This window comes from Zalophus californianus, chromosome 4, assembly GCF_009762305.2.
Source record: "Zalophus californianus isolate mZalCal1 chromosome 4, mZalCal1.pri.v2, whole genome shotgun sequence".
Taxonomy (NCBI): Eukaryota; Metazoa; Chordata; class Mammalia; order Carnivora; family Otariidae; genus Zalophus; species Zalophus californianus.
Genome location: NC_045598.1, coordinates 186,816,178 through 186,842,416, shown reverse-complemented (window position 1 = coordinate 186,842,416; position 26,239 = coordinate 186,816,178). Strand labels below are relative to the sequence as shown.

General features: G+C 53.2%; 1 protein-coding gene across 1 annotated transcript in view; it reads left to right on the top strand.

Moving 5' to 3' along the window:
- Positions 1-26,239, top strand: part of COL22A1 (collagen type XXII alpha 1 chain) — a 247,474-nt gene that overhangs the window by 135,638 nt on the left and 85,597 nt on the right. The window contains exons 24-37 of the mRNA XM_027583883.2: positions 1,891-1,944; positions 2,612-2,665; positions 4,399-4,452; positions 5,420-5,473; positions 9,024-9,068; positions 9,649-9,711; positions 10,152-10,205; positions 13,442-13,483; positions 16,219-16,251; positions 20,439-20,492; positions 20,760-20,813; positions 21,548-21,601; positions 22,891-22,944; positions 24,155-24,208. Of these exons, the coding sequence (XP_027439684.1) occupies positions 1,891-1,944; positions 2,612-2,665; positions 4,399-4,452; positions 5,420-5,473; positions 9,024-9,068; positions 9,649-9,711; positions 10,152-10,205; positions 13,442-13,483; positions 16,219-16,251; positions 20,439-20,492; positions 20,760-20,813; positions 21,548-21,601; positions 22,891-22,944; positions 24,155-24,208 (723 nt within the window). The remainder of the gene's footprint in view (positions 1-1,890; positions 1,945-2,611; positions 2,666-4,398; positions 4,453-5,419; positions 5,474-9,023; positions 9,069-9,648; positions 9,712-10,151; positions 10,206-13,441; positions 13,484-16,218; positions 16,252-20,438; positions 20,493-20,759; positions 20,814-21,547; positions 21,602-22,890; positions 22,945-24,154; positions 24,209-26,239) is intronic.

The window sequence follows — 26,239 nt, the reverse complement described above, 5'->3', positions numbered from 1 at the left end:
GAGCAGAGCTAAGCCGGTGAGCCACGTGGTGGGTCTGCGTGACAGTAGGAGGTGAGGGCACGAGGCTTCTCCGTGCTCTTCCTAGACCCACATGCAGCAGGGAGGACCCTGCCCAGGCCACCGTCCCACTCTGTAGGGCCCCTCAGTTGTGTCTGCTTCAAGCACACATCTCCCAACAAAAGTAGATGCTACCTCCAAAGATGCACCGGGACTGAGCAGCTACAGGGACCCCAAGGTGCCGATGCCACCCAAAAATTCCACGTCTGTGCCCATTGCTGACTCACGTGCACCCCCAGCGGGAGACAAGGCAATGGCCAAGGGAGCCACTTGTTAGTATTTATCGCCCTCTAGTGGCAACGTGGCGTCGTTCTCCCTGGACGCACAGCTCTCTCCTTAGTGCCCCTTAAATTCAGTTGAAGTCTTCGAACATTTATTGAGCACCTGGTGTATACCAAGGGCTGGGTTTGTGTCTGTGACAGATGCAGAGGGAACAAGAGGGGCCTCCGGCTCAGAGGGCATGTGAATCAGATGAACACAGTGACACCAGCCTTGAGCGTGGAGTGATTAATGGAGACCAACGGAACTGGAGAGCATGTCAGAGGTGGAGGCACGGAGAAGGGGGGCAAGGAGGGAATGCATACCTAGAGAGAGACCCGAGCAACAAGGCCAGAGCTCGTCTCTCAGAACGTGTGCCAGGCCCCGCTTGGCGGTGACCGGCGTGAGGGTGCGGAGGGGGAGGTGGGGGAAGGACCTGGAAGGGTGCACAGTGCCGTTGGCAAGAAGGTCATCATCTGGACCTGTGGCGCCACTGAGGATTCTTAATCCATGGAGTAGTAGCTGGACCTTGTGAAATGAGTGGGTCCTGGGTGGGGGGCTCTCCGGAACCCGTGACTACTTAGGATTCTCAGCTCCTCTCCCTCTCCATGGTCCTGGATCTGCGCCACGGCCAGAGGCCCATAACTTCCTGTTTCTGAGAGGATGACCTGGCCCAGTGCTTCTGTCTCCCCCACATGGACCCCTCACCCTCAGTCTGACTGGGGCGCATGCCGGCGGGAGCTCTGGCTTGCGGTTCTGTTCTGCTTGTGGGGCCGGACCTGCGTCTGTTTCTGGCCACAGAAGGTGCCCCGAGTGTCGGTGTAGGGAATGAATGAATGAAGCTGCAGAGTGGGTGTCAAGACTGGTCTCCAGAGCGCCTGGGTGGCTCAGTCGGTTAAGCATCTGCCTTCGGCTCAGGTCATGATCCCAGGGTCCTGGGATCGAGTCCCGCATCGGGCTCCCTGCTCCTTGGGAGCCTGCTTCTCCCTCTGCCTCTCTCTCTCTGTCTCTCATGAATAAATTTAAAAAAAAGTTTAAAAAAAAAGACTGGTCTCCATAGAATCGTCCAGAGAGCTTTCACGAGAACCAGCTCGTGGCCCCACCCCAGACTGTACTGAATCAGGGGTCTGGGGCAGGAGACCCATGTCATTCACGCCCCGTGATTCCACGCTGACTAGTGCTGAGAAACCACTGTGTTGCAAGATCTTTGTTACTGGCTTATTCCACTGTGCGTGTGCGTGTGCATGCGCATGTGTGTGCATGTGTACATACATGTACACATGTAGCACATATGTATTTATTTCAAATACTCAAGTATTTTAAATGGAAAGAAGAGACAACATAACAGTTATGTACCCATCACCCAAGTATGACAGGTGTCAACATTTTGCTAATTTTACTTCAGATGTTTTTTCTTTTTTCTTCTGTTCTTTTTCTGTTTGAAAATAAAGCATTGCGACGATGAGGCCTCACTGGGTCACCATGTCCCCCTCCCTCCTCCCCTCTCTCAAGATATTGTCGCCAGGAGGCTGCTCCACGCATGATGGTAACCCACGCCCTGCTCTTTCTTTATAGGGCCCTCCAGGACCACCTGGTGTCCCAGGCCCCCCCGGACCCGGAGGCCCCCCGGTAAGCATGGCTTTGATTTTCTTCTGCAGGGGCACTTAGGGGAGGGTTTCATGGCCTGTGGGAATAAGAACATCTCTGTATGTGGCCATCTGTTTGTCCTTCGTCCAAGAGGAGAGCAAAGGCATAAACAAGGAGGACTCTTACAGCCACCCTCTAGCCTCTGGGCTTTCAGGACCTGAGAGGAGACTAGAAATGCCTCTTGAGCTCATGTAGCAGGTTGGTTGGCTGCTTTGAGAGACAGACATGTTGAAGGAGGTATATTAGTCTGGGGATGCCCATTACTAGTTTGTGGTTTGGTGCTGAGACTAGACACTGGTCACATCCTCCCAATACACAATTCTGTGCATCTGGGAAAGGTCCCCTGTGGGCAGAGGGGGAGGGTGGGGCAGACCCAGCACCCAGCAGAGGGAGGCCATTCTGCCCATCCTACCCGGCTGGAGCCGGTGTATGGCGGTGGTGGCCCTGAATGCAGACCAGACACGGAGTGACAACTCTGGGCTTCACAGTGGCCCGCAGTAAGGACATTCAGAGGCCCTGAGGTATATCTGCCGCTGTGTATCCTCATCAGAGCCAGAGGCCTTAGACAGTGCCAGGCAAAGCATTGGGAAAAAGGCCCTGATGGTCCCCAGAGGCCAAACTGACCGTTTCCATGTGGTTCCCTTCTCAGGGTTTACCTGGAGAGATCGGCTTCCCAGGAAAACCTGGGCACCCTGGGCCAACGGTGAGTGTCCCAGAGCGTCCCCACCCCCATGCTTCCCAGTCCTCCATTGGTCTATGTTGCGGATGGCCGGGCCCTTCCAGCCAGCCACCAGGGCTGCTGGCCACTCGCCGTGCCCTTTCCTCCCCTGACGGGGGCCTGAGGCCCTGGCGCCTGACCCTTTCCTCCTGTGGTGCCTTCCACGAGGTCAGTCCCCTGGGATTGCTCCCCACAGGGCCCCAGCCAGGGTGCAGATGGGGGCACCCTCTTCCCAGGCCACCACCTCTGGTCTCCTTACCCAGATGCAAATTCAGAAGCCCTTGCTGTTTAAAGTGTGGCTTCTTGTGCCTGCAGGACGCGTGCAGAGGGCAGCAGAACACTCACAAGCACATGATCACCTGCAGCATCCCCAGCAAATACTCATGAGCACACGGTCACCCGCAGCGTCCCCAGTGAACACTCACGAGCACACGGTCACCCGTGGCGTTCCCAGCAAATACTCACGAGCACATGGTCACCTGCAATGTCCCCAGCAAGCACTCATGAGCACACGGTCACCTGCAGCATCCCCAGCGAACAGTGTACTCAGGTGACGGTGTCATAGAAAAGCTCAAACACATTAACAATCACATCTGATCTAAGGGGTTCATCAACAAGTACGCACGTTGGTTGAACATTCAGGAGAGGGGAGAGAGTCGTCGGAAGAGGAAAACGCCGTCGCCAAGAAGACATTTGTGTTGTAGAGCGTGAGGTCATGGCCACTGACAGTTTGAGGCAATGCTTTTGGCTTCAGTGTTTGCTCTTCGACTGTGTCAGACTCCCATGGACCCGAGTGCCCTCAGCCCCCAGAGGAGCACCTCCTCCTGCCCTTCCAGGGGTCTTGACTCCGGGGCCCCTGCTCTGGGAACGTAGGGCTGTCCTCCCAATCGGCCACCAGCCCAGGCTAGCGACGCAAGGACACAGAAGTCTTTAGTTGGGTGTCCAGGGACCTCTTGGCAGAAAAATTACCAGGTTTACTAAAATAATAATGACTTTGGGTAGCACTTCCAGCTGCCAAAGTAATAACATGGACAGTAGTTTGCGGGGAAAGGATTTTCCTCGTAGCTCGTGGGGGTGTGTGTGTGTGCACCTGATAGGTCGCTTAAGATCAGAGAAAAAGCAGCAGAGCCAACAGGTGTGGAGTAGTGGAAGGCAGAGCCAGGAGGCTGCGGGGAGTTTTGAGCCTTTGTCCCCTTGCCCGGGACACCACCTGTCGTGACCTGGTCCAAAGGGGCTGGGGGAGGAGGAGGCTGCTTGTAGGGAATTGGGGCATGGAGCTCCTCAGTGTCGTCCTTAGAAATAAAGGCGGACTTGACAGTCAATTCCAAACCAGAACTGGGAAGGGAGGAAATGTTGGCGGGGATTTTGCAGAGAGAGCGGGCACAGGGTGGGCATTGTTCTTCCTGGGGGAAGTGGGAAGCAGGGGTAGAGAAGGACCGTGAGCCAATCCGCTGACCATCTGGGTGCTGCCTCCTCTCGCTGACCACACAGGTCCAGAGTCACCGGACACCGGACACCGGCCAGAGGGTGAGGGCCATCTCCCTCATAAGGCAACGTGGGGGACAGCCCCGTCCCACAGAGACCACAGCACGCTGGCGAGCGAGTGCCCTGGGATGCCCCAGCTGCTGGCGACAAAGCAGCTCCTGGCTAGAAGCCACTCAGTGCAATGCGCCCTAAACAGGCCTCTGATTTTGTTCTGTTTTCTCCCTCTTGCCCAGGGCCCACCTGGAAAGGACGGGCAGCATGGAGCACCAGGCCTGCCGGGACCCAAGGTTGGTGTTCATGGGGGTGGCAGGAGTTTAGGACCCAAAGAGCAGGAGGAAAGAGGTGTTGGATCATTGGTGAACGCTAAAATCCACTGATTGCCTGGCCCCGGGCTCAGGACTCGGCAATGTTTGGATTCACCAGGTCAGACATGGGCAAGTCCTTTATTTCTGCTAAGGTAACTGGGGAAGGATTGGGAAGCCTCAGGCTTTAAAACGAAGGTGTTAGAAATATATTACATATTTGCAGGGAGGAACAACTTTCAGATACGCTTAACATAAGAGACTTTAATTTTAAAAATATTCTGGTGGGGCTCCTTATAGTAGGATCATTAAGAAAAGGGTCTGGGGTTAAGTATCATAAAATGGGGAAGCAAATTCCCAGTTCACACGTGGCAAATGAACAGCTACAAGACCGCACAATAGATATTTCCACCAGTGAACTTGATTCTTTCCTACCCAACATGTACGCTCAGTGTGTGGGGCGACCGTCCGTGAAAGGCAGCTTTTCGATGTTATTAGGACATCCATCATCTTCTTCAATAAGTAACTTAGAAACTCAACTTTTTCAAGACCAAATACTGAATAAGTATGGATTTAACTTCATTTTATGGGTATTTATGTGAATAGTCTCCATCTTTTCTCCCTTGTCTTTCACGACAAAGGGCGAACCCAGTATTTTGTATTCTCAAAATCATTCACACAACATCTCCCATACCCCAAGTCTCTCAGTGAGAGAAAGGCACCTTTTCTACTCAGTGACATTTTTGTGAAATTAAACAAAAGCAGAGGCATGGAACATGGAATCTAAGAGGTAGTACGAGCCGCTGTTTTTGGTCACCGTGGTCACACGGAGTGAAGGGGCTCAACACCACCAAAGGAGTGATTGTCTGCCTTGACCAGCCTGTGATGAGCGCTGAGTGGGACTCCCTGAGCCCAGCGCTCTCCTGCCAACCTCTCTGTGTGTTCCTTACAGGGCCAGCCCGGAGAGAGAGGAGAAGGCGGTCTGCCTGGAAAACCCGGCCCTAGGGTATGGATCCCGTCTCCTCCCCACCAGTGGGTTCTGCTGCACAGTGTGTTTGGGGTTGTGTGAACCACAGTGGGTGGTGTGAGCACCGACTGTCAGCGGGGGTCTGGCAGCACCATGAACACGGGGCTGTTGGGAGGGGTGAAGGCAGGGTGGGGGCTCCAACAGGGACAGCCACGCCTGGTGGGAAGGGTCACACGATGCCTAGGACAGAGGGAGCAGGGGCAGGTGGGTTTCTAGGGAGACCTGTAGCTGTGGCCTTGGGAAGAACTCGTCACTGTCCAGCTTATCCTGGCAGTGATGAGCGAGAGGGCCTTCTCGCTGTCTGCCTGTCTGTCTGTCTGTGTCCCTCCTCCCCTCCCCACTGGCACGCCCTAATGCCTGGCTCCAACTTGTGGCTGATGTGGTCTGTGGCGTTCAGGCCCCTGTGCCTCCAGCAGGTGCCAGGGGCTATGGGAGAGGCAGAGGCCACTCCCCATTGCATTTGGACAGGGCACCTCCTGTGGGCGTTTGGTTGGCCGTCCCTCAGAGCCCCACATCATGGGCTGCAGGGTCTTCTTTTGCCTTGAGGCCCTGAGCTCAGATCTCAGCTTTGGCCTGGGCTCAGAATGCAGTGAGCACCAAGCAGAGAAGGCTGGACCATGTGTGCATGGTGCTCTGTGTGTGGCTGGGGTGTGTGTGTGTGTGGTACGTGTCGGTGTGTATGTGGGGTGTGTGTGTGTGTGTGTGTGTGGTGTGCATGTGTGCAGGTGCTGTGGCTCTAGAGAGTCTGTGGGGACAGGAGATTGCCAGGGTGCTGCCCCCCTCATCAGTGCCCTGTACTTTGCTGGGTTATGAACTAGTCAAGGGCAGCACACTTGACTGGGTCTCTGTCCCCTCTGCTCCCCCATTCCCAGCTGTGGTCAGGTACTCGGCAGGTGCTCAGTAAAGGTTTACTCTGCGGGATGGATATCAAATACAGCCAAGCAGGAGCACAGCAGTGGCCTGAACTCAACACCTGCCCCTCTGGAAGGCAGGACTCCGATCACCTTGCTGGCCAGGGAAGGTGTTCCTGGGCAGATGCAGGGCCCTGGCCTTGCCTCATTGTTTCATAAAGTGATTGTTCTTTAGAACACCAACAGAAAACGGAGCAGGAAAAGCACAGATTAAAGCGCACCTGCTGAAGTCGAGCACACCCAGGTTTATTCAGATGTGAAAAGAACCTCCCCAGGTCCACTAGGAAACCTCCTGTTGTCAGGATTCCAGATGCAAGAGGCTCAGCTTCATGCCCCCTTAGTGCCCAGTGAGTTGTCCCCTTGCCGCTTACAAGACTGCTCCTTCGTATTTTAAGAAGCAACATATGATTTTAAAAAATACCTATGATGATCCCCAAATCGTTGAAATATAATAATAAGTAATTCACCGAGCTGTGTGCATGCACACCCGGAGGTGCTTGTGTGGGGGTGAATCTCATGGTCTTAAAAGAACCCAGGCAACCTTTCAGCATTTGGCTGAAATTCTGTCATTTTCTGGAAAGGACTTAACACATTTGCACAGGTTGGCTGACTTGACCTGGTAGATTTTATGGTGTGAACCACACCTTAAGAGTTGTGTTTTCTCAAATTTGTAAAATGGCAAGTCCTGGGTTTGTGCATGTGAATTCCAACATTGTGTCTGGTGGTCTTTGGAAGCAGGCTTGCCCCCATGCGTGGGTCTGCAGAAGGCGGCCACTGATCACAAGAAGTATTGGGCTGAACTCAGATGTGCCCTTGGGGATTTCTGTGGTCTTTCCATCTGTGTGTTTTATATTTCTGGTGATCTCTAATGGCTGGAAGATTCAAACAGAGAAGCCTACTACTCCGGCTCACATGTGGTGTTTTTGCCCGATTTCTAGTGCAATATGTGTAAAACATTGCTCTAGGAATTTCAAAACTATGAATTTTTGCAGTTATGGTAGTTTTACAACATCCTTTGTAGCCTCAAAAAGGATCTGGCCTGGGGTTTTGTTACTTTTTTTGACAAAATGCCCAAGTGAAGATAAGCATCTCCCAAGATTATGGGTAAGTCGTGGACAGCGGGTTTCTGAGTCCATCAGGGAATGCAGCTGGCTTGCAGGGTGCACAGATCAGGAATTCAAGACACCATCCAGCCCTCCATCCACCCTGCTTTTGACTTAGGGTTCATGGTACGAATTCAGGGGGCACTTCTGAGGCTCTTCAAAATGCCTTCTTACCAAACCCAGATGCACAGCGCCTTTCTCAGCACATAAGCAGCAATTCCCATGGCTAAGGTGTAATCATCCTAGCTGATTTACAGTGACAGTTTGAGTGGCAGGTATTTGCACAATTCTGGTTAGAGAAGTTCTTCCTAATCGTGCCTGTAAATACTGGGAATTCATGGGGGATCGGAATGCATGGAGAATTTCTATATGTGCTCACTCCAATGCTGGGTCCCCTGGTGGCCCCAGAGCTATAGCATCAAATGTGTGCTTAATTGCTTAATTCTAACCAAATCTGTGGGTTATTTTTTCTTTCTTTCTTACCTTCCTGTCTGAGACGTGGTAGTAATATTAGTCTTCATCACCAGCTGAGTCTGGTATGGCTGTGGGGAAAATCATGTGTATTCGTACCTGCTCATTTATTCATTTATGTGTCCATTCACTTACCAGAAAACCACATTTCCTTATGGAAATCTACACTAAGGTTCTGCTCAATAGCATCATGGGTGTTAGAAATTGTCATTCAAGAAGTTAGTGCTTCTCAAGACACGTCCTAAGTTAGAAATTACAGTCCCTCCCCACTACCCCCCCCCACACATTTGCATCAGTAATTTGTAGGGATCTGGTTAACACAGCAGCCAGATGTCCTGGGACCAGGGATCAAGCCCCTCTGGTCCTGTGCCTCCTACTTCAACATGACCACAAAATGCTAGTCAGGAACGAATGGCTAAGAACAAAACTGCATCAAAGCTGCTAGGACCAGTGTATATTTGGGGGTTTGCTTTCTGATATAAGTTTGGATTGTAACACACCATGAGAGAGGAAACATAAAGCTCTCCCCCACCTCTAACCACGGGGCTGCCTGTGTTTTCCAAAAAGTCCCGACAGCAACCATGGGACAGTGACCAGTGTGGACATGCTCATGAGCTACTTCTCCTTCATCGCTGGACCCAGCATGGGGCCTGGGCTCCCTACAATGTGTGCTAACAGCTCGGAGTGGGATGGACCTTCGAGGCACAATTTGGGCCTCTCGTTCCGAATCGTACACTTTTAGATTCAGGATGAATGGATTCACCTGTGTAAACGCTGTCAGGGCGATTCTAGCAGAGGTTTATTTTGGGGGAAGTGAGAGAGGATATGAGAGAGTGTGGGGCCCCTCCTTCTAGAAATGCCAAACGCTCGGGTTTCCACAGCCCAACTGCTGTGTGGAGTCTGCTGCCTAGAGCTACGCACGCACGTGCTTGAGAAGCCAGAGTTGTGGCCGGCAGGTGCTGTGAATGTGTGGGGCCAACTGGGGAACGACATCTCTGCAAATGTGAGTGAAAAATAATAGGATATCTGTTACTCTGTCCCCAGGGAGAAGTTGGGGAGCAGGGCCTGGCCGGCCGACCTGGAGAGAAGGTCTGTTCATACCTTCATTCATTCATTCATTCATTCATTCTTCATTCAATGCATTCATTCATTATTATGCCCTAGGCCTTTATCCATTCTCCCCTGGGGGCTCACTACGTTCATCTCACGTAATCATTTACTTACCCAAAGATTATCAGCATGTCTTATGCCTCCCTCGCTGTGTTGGGGTCACAACCATCAACCAAGAGCCAGGGACAGGTGCAGTGAGTGGTAGCATGCAGGTGTGGGTGGGAGGGCAGGAGAGAGCTCCTCGTTCAGACTTGGGGAATGTCAGGAAGGGTGGCGAAAAGGTGACAATTGTCCTAAAGGACGAGGAGGAGGAAACCCCCAGACGGGCAGAACGGGTTCCTGGTGAAGGAGCGGCTGAAGTGAGAAAGAACTTGGAGACGCCCCAGTGAGCAGAAATCTCTAGAACCACTTTGCTTTCTGCGTCAGCCCCGCTGCACTAGAGCTCTCTGGGGGCTGGAGAGCAGGAAGGGAAGAGCACACGGCTGGGGTGTGGCGTGGCCCACAGGAGAGCCTCCTCACCGAGAGCCCAGGGGACAGAGGCATCCGGTTGTTTCCACAGGGAGAGGCCGGTCTCCCAGGAGCTCCAGGATTCCCGGGCCTGAGGGGAGAGAAAGGAGAGTGGGTAAGTGGTGGCACAGCACCTGTGCCCTCGCAAAGCAGCCCCCTCTGGGGTTCCGTCCCTGGGGCATTGGGTGGTCTGGGCTGGGGTCTGGGAGTATTTGGCCAGGTTTACGGAAGAGGAAGGGAAGGGGCTCAGGCTGCTCCGGTCTGTCCGCTGCAGCAAAGGGACAGGGACTGAGCAATCAGTAGGCAAGGGTGGAAGATCTTCAGATGAAGTGGATGGGAACGGGGTGGGCGCATCATGTCAGGTGCCCGATGGGGAGGAGGTGCTTCACCCCTAACTGACGGCACGCCCTCGGAACCGCGCTTCACCTTGGCGTTTACCGGTAAGGCCGGAGAAGAGCAAGAGATAAAAAGGATTTTGCCCACGGTCTACTCGCTCTTATGTGCAAAAGGCAGGTGTTGAGTTCTGGTGTATTCTAATTTCATCTTTCACCGCAGGGAGAGAAAGGCACGGTGGGCCTCCCGGGAGTGAAAGGTGACCCAGGTGAAAAGGTAGGAGTTGCTGCTGGCTTCCTGGTCTTCAGGGGCCTGGATTGGCCAAGCCTCCCTCCTCTGCCATGTGTATGTGCGGTGCCTGCAGGGCCGTGGAGAGGGTCTCGGTGTCTGAGTCAAAGTTGTGTCCTGGGTTATAGTCGGCTTCTACCCGCGGGCGGCTCTGAGCCCCTTGTCCCTCCTCCCTGTGCCTTGGCTTGCTGCCTGGGAAATGGTTCCACTAGCCCTTCCTCTGAGGGCTGCTGGGAAGCGTGACTCAGGTCCTGTGTGTGGAGTGAGCGCTGCAGACTCACGGTGTGCCAGGATGGCCGAAGCACCGCTCATGTAGTGACTTCGGTGATGCTCAGGACAACCCTGAGAGGGGTCGTGTTACCAACAGCATGGCTGCTTCTTGGATAAGGAAACAATGAGGCACAGACAAGCCACATTGCTTTCCCAGGGGCACATGGATGGAGTGCACTGCGGTCAAGATCCAAACCCCAGCAGTGGGTCAGCTCAGTGTCCCAGCTCCAGCAGAGCTCTGCCTTGAGCTGGCCTGGCCCATGGGCACCCGAGCATTGGCAGCGCACACCCCAAAGGGCTTGCCTCTCCCCTTCTCCCGCACGATGCTCCCCCTGCCTCCGTCCCCCCATGTTTGCACGGTCTTCCCCTCCAATTCCCCATTCTCGGTGCCCCCCACCCCTCCCGGTGTTTCTGGGCTCCAGGAGGGGCCTCGCACCAGCTTCTCTCTTGGGCTGGAGGCTGAGGGCTTTACTTTGGACAGACCTGCTATCTAGAAATGGAAAGCCAGAAATGGAAAGGGCTTTGTGTGGTAAGCTGCCCAGGCCTGCTGCCCTGGTGGATTTTTTGGAATTGCAGTTTTCATTTGAGAAACTCATTTCCAGGCTGCAAAGGGCTCCACGAGATCATAAAGCCCCTTTTATTGCTTTGGCAGAACTGCTGGGCCCATGGCAGAATCACATTAAAGGTTCCAGAAAATCCAGCCTGCCTTTCTTTTCTCCAGAGAAATATGTAATAATAGACGATTCTGCTCAAAAATCCAAAATAGGACATTAAAGCAACATTGTCCCCTTCTGACTGTGTCTTGCACTCTTCCCTGTCTCCATTTCCCAGTTCATTCCTTCCCACCACTGGCTATGAGCGTTTTAGCCCTGTGGCATCTTGGAAAGTGGGTACAATCCTCTCCTTTCTCAGCAAGGGCTGCTGAGGATTCATGTTTTCGTGGAAGATCTGGGATCTGAACCCATCCTCTAGTGAACTCCAGAGCTCATAGGTCAGCAGCCGTCGGGGGTCTTCCCGACAACCCACCTGCGATTTCTGCCTCACCCCACAGCGCTAGGGAGGGGCCGGCTCTACCCAAAAGGCAGTCTTTAGGCTCTCTGGATTGGAGAGAGAAAAATCTCTTTGCCCGCCCTCTCCTTCTTAATACATATCCATACATTCACTAGTGTCAACACCAAATGAACAAACCTTTCTTTAAAATTTTTTAGAGAGAAAAGAAAAGAGTTTTATTTGAGCCCAAGTTAGGACAGCTGCCAAGATACACAATCTTCACAAAGAAGAGACTGCTACAGGGAAGAAACATTTGGGGCAGGGTTATATATGATCATCAAGATGAAGGACATTCCAGAAAGTTACAGACTTTATTTTCTGTTTTTAGTATGTGCAAGGCTGTATGACTTTCATCTTATGGGCACCAGGGAGGTTTTCTTTCGTTTTCTCATCTTTACATTTGGAATGTTCCCTTTTGGTTATTCTACTTTATTTTTTTTTTAACGAGGTAGATGTACAATGTGTGCTGGGGCAGAAATAGAGCCTATGCTTTGAAGTTTTGCTGAGTCATTTTGACGTTGGCAAATGTCAGAGGATAGCTTCCCTGAGAGCCCAGGAGCAGGGCCCAGACACCTGAAACATTGAAAATTTCCTTTATCACCAGGAAACACTCAACTTTGATTATTCAGACTTTTTAATGTGGGGTAAACTGGTTTAAATGAGATTGTTTCTGGAACATGAGGATGTCAGTGTCAGGAGGATAATTAGGTAAAATTTGGCAATGCAAATAACATTGAGAAAGTGTTTTTCTTTCTGAAAAAACTTCTGGAACTTTATTGAAGGCAGTGCTGCTTGGATTCTGAGTTAAAACCAGGCTCAGCCGTGTGCTGGCTGGCCGTGACTTTGAGCAGGTGAATGAACGTTAGGCGTCGGTGTCCTCATCTCTGAAATGGGTATCTGTGTTACAGCCATTTCTATGGAGACTAAATGAGTTAATACGTATAAAAACATAATTCAGTAACTGGAATTAAATACTGTAGAAAAATAGAAAAAAGATAGAAACAGTGTAACTATATTAATTTATTATTGTTGCTTACTAAGAGTGGCTTTGTCCCTTTCTAAGCCCGTTTTATTCATTCATTTGTTTACTAACCGTGCGTGGAAGGCCTGCAACAGACCCAACCCCGGGCCACTTGGAACACACGTGGGCACAGACATGCATGCCCTGGCATCCTGTGGCGCACATGGAGTAGGCAGTCTTTGAGGACCAGGTCTGCTCGCTGTGGTTCCTCCTACATGGAAAGCCCGGTGGCCCCCTTCCTTCAGGTCAAATGTATAACAGTTTCCTCCTTATTGGGCCTCTGCTGAAGATGATCTGTCAGTGTCCCTATGACGCTGTGTACCTTTATCATTATTTTACAAAGAGGTGAACAAGCCGAATGAGGTAAAATAATGTATAAAATGTTAGATTGAGGTTGAAAGCTCAGGAGGCTTAACTCCCAGACTTGTGTTTTTTACAGGAATGTAGATTTGTCCCCTCAGTCCCCTGAGAAGAGCCCATCCCCTCCACTCGGGCTGGGACAGGCCCCATGGAGTCCGTAAGGGAGCTCCTGTCTTTGTGCCCGAAGGCGCAGAGCGGGGATGTTTGCTGCATCACTAGTAAGCAAGAACTAAGTGTCGTCAACAAGAAGGTGGATAATGGATCACTCTATTTCCATATTCATAGTGGACTAGTGTAGAGTGATATAAATGATCTACGGCTGCCCATATTAGCATAGATAATTCTCAAAACATAAGGTTTCTTATGTCTGAAATATTTTATAATTCAGAATCTATCTGTCTATCTATCTGTCTGTCAAAGTAGATACTAGCTGGGTGATTCTGTTGTCCGGGGAAAGGTGTCCCAGAATAAGCAGAGTTGGCAGGAGGATTAATGATCTTTTGTGTTCGGTTTTTTCATCTAGGGTGAAGCTGGTCCTGCAGGCCCCCCTGGATTACCCGGAACTGTAAGTTACTCTGCTTCTTATCCTCATTTTTTCTTTGAATCCCTCAGGCTTTGGGTAGCTCCCTTCCTCCCATACCGCTTAGTTATAAACATCTTTTTAATGGGGATTGTCAGTAGCTAGGCCTATTCCTAGGTCTTGTGATCCAGAAATACATAAGCTTCTTTAAGAACTACCTTGTGCTTATTGATTTATTTTATGCAGCAAGCATACTTACCATTTATCAGAACATTGGCTAGACACAGTATGTCCCCACCTGTTACATGTGGGGAAACTGAGGTCCAGAGACAAGAAACAGGGGGAGACTTTGTCCAGAGTAAGACTGCAAAATGGGTATGTAACCATGACTCATGCTCCCACCCAGTCACTCTACTTGGTGTTGAGTAGTGAGTAAGACCATGGGCTTCAGAGCCAGAAAAAAGTGGGTTTGAGTTTCTGAGTCCCTGCTCTGCCATCCACCAGCACTGTGGTCTTAGATACATGTTTAATTTCAAAGACCCCATCTTCTCATCTGTTAAGAAAAACTATTATACCCAGCTGTCTTGTACATTTCTAATGAAAATTAACTGAGATCATAACAGGTATGTAGTCCAGTTTTTGGTACATAATAAACAGTAAATCAAAAATGACTGCTGTATATAGGGGAGCATATTTTGGGTTTTTTTTTTATCTTAATGTTTCTTCCCAGCCTTAATATTCTGTGCATCGATCAGTTGATTTCAGGGAAATAGAACATGTCTTCATTGCTGGCTGTGGCTGGGCAAATGTGGAGGCCAGGAGCTGAGAGCCCGAACACCCAGAAATCCCATTTACAGTGTGACAAAGAATCTTAGGCTGTGGTTTTTATATACGTTAAATCATTATTCCACGGCTCAATCTCTTCCCCAAACACATGCCTATTGAAATGAGACTCAACCATTCTATAAGGATGTCAGAAGACTCTCAGAATCAAATTAACAGTCAGAACCATTCATATAAAGCTTTGTGTAATACCAGAAACATCTCATGTTGGGAAGCATGCAGGGAAATGAGCACTATTATTTAGTGTGAGGGCAAATCGGTAACACTGAATTGAGAAGTTCCTCAGTAGTCACATATAAAGTATGTACATGTTAGCTTAGAAATTTTATTCCCAGGTATCTATCCCAGAGAAATATTTACACTGTGTGTATTTGAAAAAAGCATGTACAAGGATGTACATTGTAGTTTTGTTTATAATGAAATATTATAGGCAACCCACATGACATTAAGCATAGACTTAAGTAAACCACAGAATATCTATGTCATGGAATCCTAGTTTATAAAAATACACACACGTGCATATGCACATACACATACACACACACAACGTATGTGGCCTTGGAAAGATACCGATGCTCAGGAAAGATGCATAGAGAAACCAGCATGGCCTCCAGGGCCCACCCAGGTGGGGCTGGTTCCTACTGCACACTCACTAGTGGTGGGAGCTTTGTTAAGTACTTTACCTGCCTCCAATTTTCTTATCCATGGTGCAGGGAATACAGATGATCTACTTCTTTGTTATTGTGAAGAATATGGGGGTTTATTCATATAAACAAGGATGAATAGCCATGTGCTTGCTGCTGGTATTTGTGTAATTCTTGTACAAAGTCATGTGTTTCTATACATTCATAATTATGTGGAAATATATAGAAAAATTTACTAAACTGAAAAACAGTGGTTTCTTCTGGAGAAGAGACAAGTATTGGGGGACTTGGAAGGCAAGGTGTATTTCAAAAACTTGTTTTTATCCTTCTATTTTGACTTCATTGTGTTTTTGGACTAGAATCCATGATGTCCTTTGGTCCATTCACTTATTTTTTGAGCACCTGCCATGAGCCAGGCACTGGCAGGGTTTGGGAGCCCTGGAGCTTCAGCCTAGTAGGGGAGGCAGACTCTAGTCACCTGGTGGCCCTGATACACATATGTGACAAATTATAGTGAATGCCAGCAGAGGAAAGAACAGGGTTCAATCAGAGAGAATGACAAGGGGACCTAACTTATATTTGAGTTGTAGAGAGGAAAGGTGAGGTCTTTGAAGACATGATGTTGAAAAAAGGCCTGAAGGATGAACTATAGTCAGCTGGATAAAGGGAGGAGGAAGAGCACGTTCCCGGCTGGAGGAATGTCAGGTGCAAACATCCTGGGGCCCGAGAAGCCTTGAAGTCAGCGACACGCTAACTGTGGTGTGAATGTGGGGTGGGGCTGGAGGGCCACACACAAGGGCAGGTCCACGGCGATCTATGTGCTGGGATAAAGAGTTTTGCATAAGTTGGCTCCCGGTGCTCAGAGCACACCTCCCCTGGTTTCCTCCTCACGTACATCATCGCCAGTGGATGCTGGTGGTGGTGGACTCTGGGGGAGGGCCCGGGGTCCCAGGCTCTGATTACTTGCGTGGCCTCTCCATTTCAGCTCACAGCACCCTGGGTGGAGGAGTTTTCCACCCCACTTTACCAGGGAGGGAATAGAAGCTGACAGGTGGTCACACAGTGTTTTTTTTGGGGGGGTGAAACTCCAGGGTCCCCCATCTACCCACAGTGCTTTTCTGCCCTGTCTCAACCTCAGCTCAGATGCTGGAGAGCAATCAGTCATGGTGCCTGTCCACATTAACAGTCACTCCAGGAAGCCCTGGGGTCCCCTTCTCCCACTTGGTCTGTCTCTTAGGGGCAGGTTGTGACAGTCAAGTCACGCTTTTCTCATTTCTCGGGTTTCCTTTTCAGACGTCCCTGTTCACACCACACCCAAGGATGCCAGTGAGTAGCTACGGCCCCTCGGGGCCACAGGTGCCCCCCAGCCAGGCCGCAATGCCTGCGTGCTCCAGGTCCCGACTCAGCCCCACCACGCGGGGCTGCCCAGTGGCTGCGCTTCCAGATCTGTCCTGGCGGCCAGGGTGGGGTGGTGAGGACGGGCCCTGCAAGGACCTGGCTCCAGTGTCAGGCAGGCGGTCCAGTGGCCTGGAGGTCACCTCCTGCAGGCCGAGGGCAAGGGCCAGCCCTTTCTTTGGGGGAAGTTGGTTCTCCACTGCACAAAGAGCTGGTGGTCTAGAGGAGAACAGGGCTGTGTGCCGTGGCAGGCAACTGAAGAATCCCACAAAGCATTACTGAGGATGTGGGCCGTGAAGGGGACCCGGAGACTGAAGCGCATCGGGGGTGGGGCCCTGGGTCTAAGAGGGGCTGTTCTGAGAGTAGACAGTGTAGACCCGGCCAGCTTCGGGGGTGGCCGGGGGAGGGAGCACTTGGGGCTTCCCGTGAAGACCGACCCTTGACAGACAAGGAGGCTCACCATCACTGCAACCGCTAGGAAGCTTTTCCTCCTCTGTTCGCAAAAGGCGCTTGGGGAAAGAAGTGTTTCCGGGCTCTCCTCTTGCCCTCAGCAGCACTGAGGTCAGAGGCACGTGCTTGCTGGTCCCCTTTGCTCTCAGGATGGGCTTCTCACTGCTCCGGACCACACAGCTGCTGAGAGCCTGCAGACGTCAGTGTTTCCATAGTTGCTTTCTCCTTGTGCTCGGTGTCAACTAGATGCACATAAGAAGCTGCAGTGAATCCTGTATTTGACGGGAAAGTTGGGAGCAGGGGGATTGAGCCAGGATCTCCTTCTGCTGAGATCCTGGTAGAAGGAGAAGTCCTTTGAGCTTCTCTGGAGGTGAGATGGGGAGGAGGAGTGGTGGACGGGGTGTCACCGGGCGGCGTGGACTTCAGAAGTTGTTGGGAGTTGCCTTTTGGAGAGAACAGATTTGTGTGGCTCTGGCTGTGTCCCCTACTCACCAACAAAAAAGGATTCAAAGGGACAGAGCAGGAGAGCATCCCACATGGCAGGTGCCAGGAAGGCAGCAAGGAGTGTCCCTGAGGGATGCAGATGTGCCCCCATTTCACAGATGATGCCTTGAGGGTCAGAGAAGCTAAGCAAGTTGCAGAGGGCCTGCCTTGGAGATAGGAACTGAGGTGAAGTTGTCAGCTGTAAGGCCATGACTGGCCAGAGCGGCTGTCCCCACCTGCTACTGAGACTTGGCTTGCCCAGATGGTGGCCACTCACATCATGCTACCTCACGTTGCCTCCCTCCCCTCTGTCCTCTGGGTCTCCCTCCCGTGGGCCCACCCTGAGCCCCTTGAGCTGGAGACAAGCCTACAGGACCAGCCTCTCCTTAAAGGAATTGCTCCATTAAAGATGATTTCCAAGGCATTCTGGCTAGAAGACTCATGATGGGGAGCCGGGGTCTGCAAAGCTTCCCCTTTGTCCCCCAATGGGAACACTTCCTGCAGGGTCTGAGATTTCTGGAAACCAGGAAGCCACTGACTTCAGGTTGCAAAGTGAGGAAATTGTGTCTATGGAAAAAAAAAAAAAGATTCATTGTGGATTATTGCATGTATCTCTCTGGACTGGCCTCGTTGCCATGGTAACTGTATTTTTATTGATGGTTTGGAAACGTGTTGTTTGACATCTCCCTGCTCTCCGGAGGCCCGCTCCTTTTAGTGCCTGCACAGGGAATGGGTGGCAAAGTTTGGGGCATTAATGAAGCAAGGAAACAGAGCGGGGCAAGAGGCCTGGGAGGAAAAGCCCACCTCCCTCTGCCTGGAGATGGGGAAGTCTGCTGGGGCTGGCTGCGGACCACACCTGGGGAGGCCTTGAGGCAGTGTGCAGGTCTGGAGGGGGGTCCAGTCCTTCGCTGGAGGAAGGAGGGACACACAGCCTGGGGCTGGGAAAAAATGCAGCTAAGAATTTAGAGGGCCTTTGCACCTGGAGGGGGGTGGCTAGAAGGTGGTGCAGAAGCAGTTATCTGGGGAAGGGTCTGGGGCAGCCTTACTCTGCCCCCTCAGCCTGCAAAGGAATCTTCAGGATGCCACCCAGTGCTTGAGTTTGCTGGGACGACACTGAGCGCAGAGAGGGTGTGGATGTGGCTGACCTCACCAGTCGGGGGAGTCAGGAAGAGAAGCCAGTCACACCCATGCATTCAGTGATTATTGATGAGCACCCACTATGTGCTCCTGGAGTGAAGGCTCTGCCTCCCCTCTGACTCCCGGGCCCTGGGCTGGAAATGGCTGGAGCACCTTGCCCCTGAGCCCCCAGGGGTCCCTCCTCTGGCCTGGCCTGACCACTCGTGGGTCCTGAGCCTGTCTTCCTGCCACCTACAGTCTCTTGTCCCAGTGCATCACCCAAGATAATCCCATGGGCCCTTTTGTCTTTACGGGTTATATGGCCAGTGACTGGAGGACCAAAGAGTTTGGAAAATCCCCCCATGGAAAGTTTTCTAGGAGGAAAACGTGCTGGGAGAAAGGTGTTGCCGTCCCTGGTGAATGGAGCCAGAGTGTGTTCTGAGCCGGTTTGCCATGGAGCCTCTAGAGGAAAGAGGCCACACCTGTGTTGGTGCCACAGAGTGTTTGCTAGAGCAATCACAGGGAGTCTTGGCCACAGCTCCCCGAGGTAGACCATGCAGATTGTGTGTGACACACGATGCAGGCAGAAAACCAGCCAGGGCCACGCAGATGCTAACTGGGGGTCCCACCCGTCACTCGGGACAGGCGGGACCCTCTGGGGCAAGGTCTCCCGAGGCTGCCTGTGCATGGCGAGAGAAAGCAGCCTGTCCACCAGTGTCTCCTGCCACTAGCGTGCCCCAGGCTCCCTAATGCACATGTTAGAGTTTGCCTTCTAGATGATTCCAGGGTCCTCTCTAGGCCTCCCGGTCTCAGAAAGAAGCCTGTGCTTTCAAAACCCTGCCTTTGCAGGTCTCCCTTGTCCACTTCAGGCAGTGCTCATCCCATCTCTCCCAGGACCTTCCTGCAGATGGGGTGCCTAGTGTCTCCCTAAACAGCCCGTGGCACTCTCGGACAGCTCTAGGTCCTGCTCCTGTAGAAGGAGCCATGCACGGCCCTTCTGATGCACAGGCTTCCGTGGTTACCCTGGTCTCCCCAGACAGCTCCACAGACCCACCCCACTCTCTCCCCTTTGGGGCTCTTCTCTGCTGCCCCTTCTGTGTGTCACTGAATCCTCATGCTGTGTGCAAGAGAGAACACCTGTTCATTTTGCAGCTATGGTCACAGAAGACACTGTGGCTTAAATACTTCACCCAAGGTTCTAGAGCCAGCACACTGGAGAAGCAGAGTTCTAAGTCAGTTCCTATGGATCTAGAGCTGAGGCTGTTTTCACTATGGCCCACTGTCTCCACCCCTCTCCCACGATGGCCCTTCGGCTCTTGAAAGATAGAGGCCTAAGCCTTCCAGGTCTGCCCCGATGGAGCCTCCTATCTGCCCTTCTCCCTGTCACTTGTGAAGAGCACTTGTCTCTCTACGCCTCCCGGGGGGAGTGTTGGGAGTCCTGGATGTGATAGCAGCAGATCAGGAGAATGGCCTGTCTCTTCCCCCATTAGATTATTCCATTCTGGGCAGCTCCCAACATGGCACCCCTTTTCCTGCCTGTGGCCCATCTCTTCTTTAGCAAGACTAGACACCCCAGCCTGGCCACCAAGAGTGCAGCATTCAGTCTCCAGTCTGCCAGATCCCTCAAGCAAAGCCCTTTCCCCAGCTTCCTCATCAAGACAAGGAAGGAGAGAACTTGGGAGTCTGAGAAAAGTCTCTGCCCAACCTTCCTTCCATCATTATTCATTGATGATCGGTGCTTGCAGGGCTCGGGGCTGGAGCGGGTGGGAGTCGAACCCAAACCGTACAAAGGAGGGTTAAACTGCTGTGGGCCAGGTCTGTGGAGGACAAGGGCGCTGCCCGAGAGTCCCCGAGTTTGGGGTCAGCTTCCCTGCAAGCGATTCTGGGTCTTAGATTTGAAGGATGAGTAAGAATCATCAGAGTCCACGTGGGGCCACAGGGGAGAGGCTGAGGGAGCAGCCTCTGCTAACGGGTCAGGTGCAGACAAAGGACGGGGCGCGGTGGGGGCAGTGCGGCGGATCTGTGGGCAGGGCAGGGCGTGTCTGCTATACTCTGTGCTTCTCCAACAGGCAGAGCCAGGGCCAAAAGGAGAGAAGGGTGACCCCGGCATGCCTGGGGAACCGGTGAGTGCCCTGCACCCTGCACCCCGTGCCCTTCAGCCTGTGCACTGGTTACAGGCCATCCAAGGGCCGTGTGGTGGCAGGTCTGAACGTACGATCTACCCACAGGATCCCCGCTAACTGAATGCAGCGCCTCCCTCCTTCCTCAGGGCTCTGAGCACGTCCTCACCGTGGATCCCAAATCAGACCTGTTGCATGTGTCCTTGCCCCAACCCCCTCTGCTAAGAGCTAGGATGATGACGTAGTTCCTTGATGGTTGTTGCGTTGCAGGGATCCCAGGGCCATCCTGGAGAACTGGGGCCTCGGGGACCCACTGGAGCACCGGTAAGAAGCCCCCTCTCCACCTGTGGGCTCTGAGGTGCAGGAATCCCCAGCAGCCCCCCGTCCCTCCCTGTCCCCACTGGTCAGTGTGCCTGGCATTTGGGGGCTGCCCACCAGGGGGCGCTGCCTTAGGTGCCGTGAGCCCAGTGCCTTAGGGCGGAAGGCCCTCACAAGGCACCCCCAGAATGCAGCCCTGGGGATGGGTGCTGCCTCTGGACCCCTGGATGGGGAAGCGATGCTAGAGCACAGGGCGGTTCAGATGCAGGAATGCCTTCCTTCCCAGCTCTGATTGGCAGCTCTGGTGTAAGGGGCGCTGGTGTGGTTTAGCATTTTGATTTGTTGTCATTTTTCTCTGCTTGGGCTTCTTAGAAACTGCCTTTCTCAGGCACGTTCTCTGGAGAGGTCCCTTTGGAGTGACCTGTGGGGACCCAGACCCCAGGGGGGCTCTGGCTGCCTCTTTGGGCCTGGGCCGTCCTGTCACTGTGAGCCACATTTATCTAATAATGTGTCAGCGCTGACACCTGTCCCTGGGGGTGGTGAGGATGGGGCGAGATAACAGGCCGAGCCCCAGGGCCGGGGGGGGGGGGGTGTGATTTCTGCGTGCTTCGGACTCTGCCCCCTGTGCTGCCGTTTGCATCCACTGACTCTGATGAGCAGGCTGTCCCCGAGATGGCCCTGCCTGAGGACGTGGGCAGCTTCCCCAAGATGTCTCACCTGCCCCTTTGTGTCCCGGGCAGGGTGCCAAGGGACAAGAAGGCCCACGTGGGGCTCCTGGAACAGCTGGAAACCCTGTGAGTCCTCATGCCCCACATGCCTCCTGGGGGCAATGGAGGGAGGCTGGGCTGGGCACGTGCCCCTGGGCTCACAGCTCAGGGCTGATGGGAGGGGTGGGCAGAGTGCTCGGCCAGGGCCAGGCATCCCCGGAGCAGTGAGGACCAAGAGAGACATCCTGGTCTCTGCAACATTCCCAGCATTTCAGGGCTTTGTCCACATGCCTAGCCCACAAACGGAGTGTCCTTCCACACACACAGGGGTGAGGCACACAGGGACACACCAACACCCACTCACACATACACGTATTCTAAAACCAGCCTGCACATGTACAGTGATGCACACACCCCTGTAGAAACTCCCAGCACACAGGGGCAGCTAGGGACACGGGCAGACAGGTGCCTTCATGCACACGCCTTCTGAGCTCTCTGCTGCTGTGCCTCGCCTCCTGCGGGGCCAGAATCTCTGTGGGGTGGGCACTGGACCCTGGGGGCTGATGGAGTGAAGTGTCCTGGTGCAGGGCTGCAGAGCTCAGCCTCCTGTGTGGCGCTGGTGGAATGAGGCCACCTCCACACCGGCTCTGTGTGAAGCAGTGGTGGTAGTTAGAGGTCCTGGACTGTGGGTTAGAGGCCCCCGGCTGGGGGGCATTTGCACACCCAGGCCATCTGTGCCTGTGGCCGAGTGGGAATGGGGTCAGCCAAGGGCAATGAGTGACGTGGATGTCACAGGGCGGGTGCAGATGGCAGGCTCCTCCCGGCTAGTAGAGAGAGAGAACCCTGGGTGGAGGGCAGCATGCCGGGCAATGAAGCCGAGTGCAGGCACGGATGCCTGGGAGAAACATGAGTAGCCTCCAGTCCTTGGGGAGTTCCCTGCTTCCCATCTCCATGGGTGTTGACCCCCACGCCTCCTCCCATGGACTCTTTGTTAACCATCAGTGTTGCGTTCAAGTCCACTTCCTCCAGGAAGCATTCCGTGATTCATCTGTCAAAGTCAACACACAGGCATGCACACACACGCACACAAGTGCACACGCACACCCTACCTCTGCCACCTCCATGCCTTGGTCTTAAGGAGCTTCCAAGAGCCCTCTGTCCTGTCTCCCACGTCTGTGCCAGCATCCCACTCACTGGAGGTCTGGCCGGCTGCCACCACATAGGCACGGGAGGAGGCTCACCTTGCCCGTGGGGGGAACGTCCGGTCAGAAGTAGCAAGCTACAGTGAATTGAGGAGAAGGCAGGTTTGGAGAGACTCTGGGGTAACTGCTTGTCGTTGATACATTGAGCCTTTCTAAACTTCTGCTTCTGAATAGGGCAGTCCTGGAACCGCGGGCCCACCTGGTGCCGACGGCCCCCCAGGAAGTGCGGTGAGTAATGGGGGGGCGGGCACCAGTGCCGCTTGCAGATCCACAGCAGCCCCCCCCAGGTTAACATGTTTATTCTCGTCCCTGAAGCGGGCGGAGGGGTGGTGGTGTAGGCACAGCCATCCTTGCTCCCATTTGACAGCTGGAAAAATGGGCATCCCAGACAAGGTCACCTAGAAAGTTCACCAGCCTAAGGCTCGAGGCCACTCATCAGATGTCCGAGTGGGAAACAAAACTGTGAGAACTGCAGAAAACTGCAGAAAGCCTGTGAACATCGGGGATGTTGGGGTCAGCCTCCGAGTTTGCCTTTCAAAGAGACAGGACAAACCTAAAGGATTCACAGGGGTCCCGACCTTCAGGGTCCCTAGAGGCTGATCATTTACACATGGCGGCATCTCTTCTAAGAACTCTGCATGCGTTAATTCATGGAATCCCCTTGACCCTGGGAGGTGATTTTTCTCACTGCTGCCATTCTACCCAAGAGGAAAAGCAGACACAGGGAGACTGAGTCATGTCCTTAGTGGTCACCAGAGATGGTGCTGGAACATGCCTATGTCTTGTCAACCCTGTGTTCCTTTGCCTGAGGGTTTTCTCCGGCTTTCGGAGCCCACAATGTCCAGCTATAGGACACATGGTGATGAGCATGAGCCCGAGCTGCCGGCTGCGTAAACCCCTGGCTCCTTCACGCGGGCAGCCCCGGAGGGCGTGTCCTGAACCAGCTCCGGGAGCACCTGCAGAACTGGGCTCCAGCTGCACCCATGCATACTGTCCTCTGTCCTCCCCTTTCTCACTGCTTTGTTTCCCCCCTGGGGTATCCCTGGGCCACTTGCACTTAAGCCTTGGCTCCAAGTCAAGCCCTGGGTGATGTCAAGGGCACGGGGTGGAGCAGGGCCCTGATGTGGAGCCTGTGTTCCTAGGTCATCCTCATCCTCCCTCGTGTCCAGTGGAGGCCGGGCCCTGCCCTCTGAGAGCCACTGCCTGGGGCGGGGCAGACCACCAGGCAGGGCAGGCTCGGCACAGGGGCACGTGAGCGGACAGGGAGGGACCATGCGGGCAGGCAGGGAGGAGTGGTCTCCCCCTGGGAAATTAAGTCAGGGATGGGGAGCCCATGGGCACAGATGGTAGCCTTGGCTATGAGGGTGTAGGATCACCCTTCTCTGGGAGCCACGGGCCATCTTGAACTTATTATGTGCATAACCTGTATTTTTTTCAGGGCTCCCCTGGCATCAGAGGGCCCCCTGGGAAAGACGGGGAGCGTGGAGAAAAGGTAAGACATAGCTGTTCTCAGCATATGCAGCATCTGTACTTGGCTTCTTGAGGAGCCCTGGAGGTGGAGGCCCAGCCACTGGGGCCTGTGTTCAGGCGCTGGGGTCCGAAGGGGCTTTCTAGGTAGAGGAGAGAGAAAGCCATGCAGCTACCTCCGGCAGGCTCCCAGCAGACCTGAGTCAGACAGATCCCTAGGGAACAGATGGGGGCTCGAGGGGGCTCTGGGAAAGGAGGTGACTTGCCCCACCTCGGATAGCGGAGCTTGACTCCAAGGCCCCCTTTCTCTCAATTCGGTGCACCAGCATATCCATCCCACACCTCTGTGTGCACCCTGAAGCCTTCCCAAGTTTGAGAAAGAGTTTCATTTATTAGAGGGAAGAGAGACATGGTATCTCCACAGAACACCAATGCCCCCGAGGTAGGGGAGGAAGGTCCCCAGTCCTGTTTCACCTGCATTTTAGGAAGTGAAAGTGACTCTGGGGTTCATTGCTGAGGGCCTGCTCCTGGCTTCCAGTGGGTAGAAACCAGGGTTCTGCCAACAATCTCACACTTGCAGGACAGCACCCCCCACCGCAATCCCCCCAAATGTCAGTGTGCCGGCGCGGAGACGCCTGATGTCTGTAACATGAGGACAGTGACGTGTCAGTGGCAGGTTGTAAAGATGGAGTGCAGAACTGACCCGTCAGAAGGCTCAGCAGAGGGCCGGGGAGGAGATCTGCTGCCCCATCTCCCTCCGCGAGCGGTGTCCCGTCCCCGGATATCCTCCACCTGGCAGACGCTCCACCGGGGCCCCTTTAAGCGCAGGTCCCTCAATGTCCTGCTGGGAATACCTTCAGGTCCACTTTAGCCAGAACCTTTTAAAGGAGAGATCATTTTGTCCTTTCTATTTTGGCAGAATTTAACAAGAATAGATGGTACATTTGCATTTTGGCAGGGAGGCTGGATTTTAAAATACATGTCTCAGATAAAAATGGTTTAGCGCGGAGGAAAATGATCAGCCAACCTGTAGGACATATCCTGAGGTTTTTTGGAGTGTTGGTTGATGATAAGCCCAATAATAACCCTTATGTGGTGCAAGTGCTAATTTTTGTTTTGAAAGAAGATAATGCCATCGTAGATTACAGTAATAAAAGTAGAGCACCCAGATGAAGCCAGGGGAAAAAAATAACCCTGGCCCATCTGCTTTGCCTTGATTATACCATGTCTGAAGATTGCGCTCTATTCTGGACACACAGTAAGTAGGGCACTGATGACCTTAGAAACGGGTGACCAAGATGCTGGAGGTTTTGAGGTCCAGTTGAGAGCCAAGAGGAGGAAAGCAGTGAGCTGTTGGCATATCCATCACTAGAGGGAGCCAGACACCCCCTCCTTGGCTGTGCAAGAGCCTGGGTAAGGGCCCAGAGCCAGGGCTGCGTTGGGAGGGGATGCTCTGCAAAGTGGTCAGAAGCCCAGCTGCCAGGGCAGGCTCTTTCTCTCTCCCTGGGTCTCCAGTGGCTGGCCTGAGGCTCGGGGAAGCCGATCCTGCCCTAGGCTTGCCGAGGGGCGGGGCCCTTGCTTTCCCAGCCCTTGCTCCTTACCGCACCCTCTCTCCAGCAAGGCATGGCTACAAGCGTTCACGCTGCAGCTCAGCCCCCAGGGAGCCCTGCCCAGGAAGAGGAGCCCCTGTGGCTCATGTGGTTTCACCCAAGCTCCACAGCCAGGGCTGCCCCATGGAGCTCTAGGCTTTGTGGTCCGAATGGTGAGCATTTGTGAAGAGCAGCTCCCTCCCTCCTCAGGTCCTGGAAGCTCTCTATCTCTGGCGTCTCTCTCCTCCCCCCCCCCCCACTCTGCAGCCCTGAGCTGTGTTCCTGTGGCTGGAGGCCTACCCTGTAAAGAGGGGTTAGATTCTGTCCATGGAACTCCAAGGTTGAGTGTCACATGTCTGGAAGATTCCAGAAAGGGCACTCTTGGCTGAATGGAAAGAAACAGTGTGTAACAGGGCTGCCTGATAAAGGAATAAGGCCTAGCAAGGTGATGAGCTCTCTGCTCTTGG